At 43.3% G+C, this 6,214-nt stretch overlaps 1 protein-coding gene across 3 annotated transcripts in view; it reads left to right on the forward strand.

The window, feature by feature from the left end:
• The window catches only part of LOC137438526 (KH domain-containing RNA-binding protein QKI), a 30,581-nt gene extending 26,115 nt beyond the window's left edge, over positions 1–4,466 (forward strand). For 2 of the 3 annotated variants that reach the window (XR_013621143.1, XM_078766960.1), the window contains 2 exons: positions 4,100–4,138; positions 4,364–4,466. Coding sequence is in view for 2 of the 3 variants with exons in the window: in XM_078766960.1 (XP_078623086.1) it covers positions 4,100–4,138; positions 4,364–4,383 (59 nt within the window). In the remaining variant the exon portion in view is untranslated. Of the gene's footprint in view, positions 1–4,099 lie in introns of all 3 variants that reach the window. The other variant, XM_068133644.2, reaches the window with a different exon arrangement.
• The last annotated feature ends 1,748 nt before the right edge of the window (positions 4,467–6,214 follow it).

Consider the following 6,214-nt stretch of genomic DNA (forward strand, 5'->3'; position numbering starts at 1 on the left):
TCCCAATAACCGCCAAACGTTTCTGCCAAGCTCTCCCAATAACCGCCAAACGTTTCTGCAAAGCTCTCCCAATAACCGCCAAACTTTTCCGCCAAGCAATCCCAATAACCGCCAAACTTTTCCGCCAAGTTCTCCCAATAACCGCCAAACGTTTCTGCAAAGCTCTCCCAATAACCGCCAAACGTTTCTGCCAAGCTCTCCCAATAGCCAGCAAACGTTTCTGCGAAGCTCTCTCAATAACCAACAAACGTTTCTGCCAAGCAATCCCAATAACCGCCAAACGTTTCTGCCAAGCTCTCCCAAAAACCGCCAAACGTTTCTGCCGAGCTCTCCCAATAACAACCAAACTTTTCCACCAAGCTCTCCCAATAACCGCCAAACCTTTCCGCCAAGCTCTCCCAATAACCACCAAACTTTTCCACCAAGCTCTCCCAATAAACGCCAAACGTTTCTGCCAAGCTCTCCCAATAACCGCCAAACGTTTCTGCTAAGCTCTCCCAATAGCCAGCAAACGTTTCTGCGAAGCTCTCCCAATAACCACCAAACTTTTCCGCCAAGCTCTCCCAATAACCGCCAAACCTTTCCGCCAAGCTCTCCCAATAACCACCAAACTTTTCCACCAAGCTCTCCCAATAACCGCCAAACTTTAACGCCAAGCTCTCCCAATAACTGCAAAACTTTTCTGCCAAGCTCTCCCAATAACTGCCAAACTTTTCCGCCAATGCTCTTCCAACGAAACAATTGCCATACTCTCTCCGCAAGTGCTGGCTCTTCCAACAATCTCAAAACGTTTCCTACTGGCAACAACCAAGCTTCTCCACAAGGCTCTCCCAGAAATGGCCAAGCTTATCCGCAAAGCTCTCCGGTAGCAGCTGTGCATCTCCGCGAGACTCTCCAGCATCGGTGAAGAGTTTCTGTGAGGCTTTCACATCTGTCCTCCCTTTCCCCACTCCCCCAACCCCCCAAAAAACCTTCAAGGTTATTTTCCTGCATTGTTCACCCCTGATCCACCCTTTTCTTGTTAAGCTCTTCAAAACGAGCCTCAATATTTTGCCCTTAATCCTCGGAACTATCAGTATTAATTGGCAAGTGTGAGTAGGTGACCTTTTATGTTACTGTTATCCTTCTCACTCGTGTCACTAAAATAGTCTCCCAGTACCTCCCTTCTCCTCCTCCTCCCCCTGCCTCCTTTTACTTTTTTTCTTCTCACTTTGAGTATCCCCCAACTTTTCAACCTTTCACCATAACCATCATATTTAGTTTTTTTTTTTTCATGGATATTATATTTGATGTGTGAAATATTTACTTTTTTAGTTTATGGAGTTTTGGGTTATGTATATTGTATACCCATTTTTAGGAAATGATAATTGTTACTGAAGCTTCAGCACTCAGATATTAACCTTTAAGCACATGCACGATGCCCCCATGACCTTGGCATGGCGGCTTAAAGCATTGCAAGCTTGCACTTTGCCATTGCGACCAGAAGCTTGTTGTGTGGCGCTTGTTGTGGAGACAGATTTATACAGTATAGTCTTATGCTTGATATCAAACATATTACTTCAAGGTCATAATAATGGACAGGTTTTTTTTTTTTTTTAAATTTTCATTCATGCTCAACATTGCTTCCCTTGTCTGATTCCTTTGCTTTGACTCTACCTCAAGCTTAACCCTTTCATTTCTTTATCATATCATCATCTACAATCCACAATCTGCTTTCATCATCGTCATTATTGTTTGTTTTGGGTTATTTATCCCTTTTTATTTTCTTTTATCGCTTTTTATTTTCTTTTATCGCTTTTTATTTTCTCTTTCGAACCCTCCCTTCTCATTTGTTTCCCATCTCTTCCGCTCCTTCCCAAAAACCTCATTTCTTTTAACTTCTTGTTTCCTCACTTGGTTCTTTGTTTCTTTTTTCATTTTTAACTGTGAATAATCTCGTCATTTTTATTCTCACTTCCATTCACCCAGGGACTCCTGGCCTCTTCCTTTTATTTTCATTATTTTTGCTAATTTTAAATATTGGCATCATTTTCTGTCTTTCTCAAGCTCCCCCACCTCACTTATATCATGAGCTAATGATCAAAGAAAGCTGAGAATGGCCACTGTTTCTGTCTTTCTGTATTTGTCTTTCACTCAAACCAAGCGTGTTTACTACATTGTCTCGTGCATTTCCATTTCTTGGCGAGCTTGCATTTTGTTTGAATAAACCCTGTTACTAACACTGCCTCTTGGCCTCACTTTTGGCCGCTCGCTGGGCCACTTTCTCGGCCGCTCGCTCGGGGTCTTGGTGTCTTGATCACTCACTCACTCACTCACTTACACTTGGCCTTTCTTGTTCGCTCTGTGTCAGCTCCTTGGTGTATCTCAACACCACATAATTGCTCTCTCTCTGTCATTTTTTCACTGTTTATCATTTGTGTCTCTGTCCTCTATCAGTGTCTATCTCACACAGACTTACTGACTGATAATATCACAGCATCCCAGTCTCTTCCCGACTCACCTACTTGCTCACTGGTGATTGGGTCCTGCCTCAATAAACCACTAATCTTCTTGGTGTAGGGTAGTGAAGGAGGAGCAAGTGTTACTAGAAAGGAGTGGAGTGAGTGTGGGGCGGTGGGGGGGGGGGTTCGATGGTTGGTGGATTGAAGTTTTAAAGCAAAAGAAACCCATTTTATGAGGATGTCTTGATAGATTGAAATGAATTGTGCAAGGGATAACTGAAACATTATGCCTTCCACACTTTTCAATTGAAGAATCATCATGCCTGAAGGGGAAGTGGGATCAGGCCAAAGGTTTGTTGCCCAAATGTGTTTTAATGCTTTCATCTGAAAGTACAACTTCTAAGCTTTCTGAAATCTCATTTATCTCTCTAGTTCAAATAGAGATTACAATTTGAAGGAGGGTCACGGTCAACAATGCAGCTTAAAAAAAAGTTTTTTGAAAGGTCTCTCTTATTTTGAAAAAAAACAAAAGTTTTTTTGAAAGGTCTTCTCAGGAAGTGCTTGACCAAAGATTATTTTTTAACTAAAATTTGGCATGGAAGCATGGTCCAAGAACACCAGCAAGCCCAAAACTTCCAATTTCTGTGGTTCATCATGATGTAATGATGCAAAAATAGTCGTATTGTCTTGTGCGTTTCCAATTCTTAGAAATGTACGTTGATATGATTTAAAAAAACATGTTAAAGCAACTTCAGATTCACTTGGAGTAATGATGATGTTGAAAATGCAGTTTGGTCTCTGCAAAGTGGAGTGATTGATTGATGCATTCCCAAAGTGATGGATCTATTCCCAAGCTTTCATTGAGTAAAAAGGTAAAGGTGACACACATCCATCCTCACAACATCGCGCCACGCAAATATCTGATGGTACTCCATTTCAGTCATGATGGAATTCACCAGCAAATCACCGAGCTGAATTACTTGTCTGAGCCTCGTTCTAGACAGGATGGAAGGGTGAGGTGACCGAGGCAACAATGGACTGACAAGGCTCTCCCAGCAACGGCCAAGCGTAAAAAAACAAAAAACGATAAAACTAGGAACGTACAATGGGTAAGCTGGACACAGTAAGCGAGGGAATAAATGTACAGGAAAGGGGGTGGGAGGGGAGAAACACAGTAAAGTGTAAGTAAGTAAGTAAGAGGGTTGGGCTCGGTGACGTAGGGTTAATAGAGGTAGAAATAATGGGGACAGATGGGGAATGACATGATGTGTGAGATGGGAGTGTACTGCTTGCGTGATGCCATGGAGGAAAGTGGGATTGAACAACCTCAGAGCTTTGTTGGGCTTCAACTTGCCTTCAAATTTAAGTGACTTCCTGTCCAATCAGCATATTCCATTTTAGTCCTACCATACTCATTTATTTGGTCATGTACAGCTTCTTCAAGACCTATTTACATGGAGAGATGTCTGCATGGCGATTCCTGACAATACAGCCACTCAGTCACTCCATAATTGTAATTTCAGGACTGCTTCAGATTGTTTGATTGTGCTTATCTCTTGTTGAGCTAACGGCCCCTCAACATCTGATATTTTGAACTTGTAGAACCCATCTTTCCCCCTCCCCTTCCCTTCCATCGTTTTGTCATTTCAAATTGCCAGTTTCCTTGTGCACCTTCAGGAGTCAAGCCACGATTACCGGTAAGATTTCATTTTTGATGCCATTTGTCCTGTACAAAGTCCCTTTTCACACAAAATACCAATTGCAGATTTCTTCCTCGGTGTCAATTCCGGTTTATTGCCCATTGAGTAGGTATGGAGATGTCGGTCACAGATGAACGATAACTGACTCTTCGTAGTTAACGTGTCTTGCTTTTATGTGGTTTATAAAAAAAGGTTTTTAATGCTTTTTATTTTGAAATTCAGGTAATGCCTATTGGTTTTGACAATCCTTTTTTACGACTCTTGTAAGAACATGGAATTGACCTTCGTCTGCACAATAAAGTGAGTGTTCCAGTAATCCCTTCCACCACTATGTTGAACTCCTTTCTATACACGTTATGGATGTGAAAGACTTGTACACATACGAGGATTTCTGCATTTTCTTGAATGTCTGTCGTTTTCAAGATTCGTGGAAAAAACTTTTCGGGGGTGGCAATGTGCAACAACAACAACATGCATTTAAAGGCCATTTTCCCTGCTAGAGTGGGGGTTAGCCTTGCGGTCCCCATGACAATCTTCTCCATTTTGCCCTATTTTCTGCATCTCTCCTTGTTAACCCCCTTGCCCGCATTTCTTCTTCCACCATCTTTAGCCAAGTCTTTCTCGGTCTTCCCTGTCCTCTACTTCCTTCTACATTCATTTCCATCACTCTTCTCAACCAGTCACTTCCATCCTTCCTCAACACATGACCAAACCATCTCAACCTGTTCCTCTTCACAGCATCAATCACAGGCAATATTCCCATCATCTTTCGCAATTCATCATTTGTCTTCCTCTCTCTCAACGATACTCCGCACATCCATCGAACCATTCGCATTTCCACCCTTTCCAGCCTTCGTTGCTGCTCTACATTCATTACCCATGTCTCGCTCCCATAAATCATAACACTTCTCACACATGCAGCATACACCTTTCCCTTCAGCTTCAGCGACACTTCCCTCCTCATCAGCACGCCACTCAGTTCCCGAAACTTCTTCCATGCACATCTCACTCGAGCAACCGTTGCCGAGTCTGATCCACCTTCTCCATTCAGCATGTCTCCGAGGTAGCAAAATGTTTTCACACCTTCCAGCTTCACGCCGTCTCCAAGATCCAACTCAACATTTCCTCCATGTGCAGCTCCCTCTGTGCACACCTTACATTTGAATGTAGCTGCCACACTGGTAAATGACCCTCAGACCACTACATTTTTGATGAACCCACTCAGCGCACATTGTACATTGAATGGAGTTCACTCCGACGCCCTTCCTGCACACAGCACACGGCCACTTCGCAGTTCTTTCCACCTCACCACATGCTTTACCACTTGCCATCACCTTTGTCTTTCCGATATTCACCTTCAGACCTTTTGTCTCCATACATTCCTTCCACTTGTTCATCTTTTCCTTCAGTCCATCCATACTTTCCGCAATCAACACCAGATCATCTGCATACAACAACTCCCACGGTAAACCCTCCTTTACGTTCTGAGCCAGCACCTCCATCACAGCTACAAATAGTAGTGGACTTAGTACGGACCCCTGATGCACTCCCACCTTCACCTCAAACTCACCACTGTTCCCGTCCTTCATCCTTACAGCTGTGCGCGCTCTTTTGTACATTGCCATCACTACTCTGATCAACCATTCCTCCACTCCTAACTTCCTCAATGCCCATGTCAATACTTTGCGTGGAACCCTATCGAATGCTTTCTCCAGATCAACAAACCCCAAAAACAACTTCTTCCTCTTTTCCATGTACTTCTCCTGCAACTGCCTCACAATGAAAAGCGCGTCTGTCGTTCCTCTTCCTGGCATAAATCCAAACTGCATTTCGTCGATCTGCATTTCGTCGGGGGTGGCAATGTGCCTTGGTGAATATTCGATTACTACCTGGACCACACAAATAATGCCAAACGGCCATGTTGAGGCTTGATTTGTGACGTCCGCAAAGCATGCAGTGTCACCTTTATTTGCGATTGCTGATTGGATGAAAGGATATAATTCAACCAATCCGTGAGATCTCATATTTTCCGTTAATTCCTTGTTGCCATTGTGTCGGCGGTGGATGGGTGAG

Source organism: Myxine glutinosa, chromosome 13 (genome assembly GCF_964187855.1).
Source record: "Myxine glutinosa chromosome 13, kmMyxGlut1.1, whole genome shotgun sequence".
Taxonomy (NCBI): Eukaryota; Metazoa; Chordata; class Myxini; order Myxiniformes; family Myxinidae; genus Myxine; species Myxine glutinosa.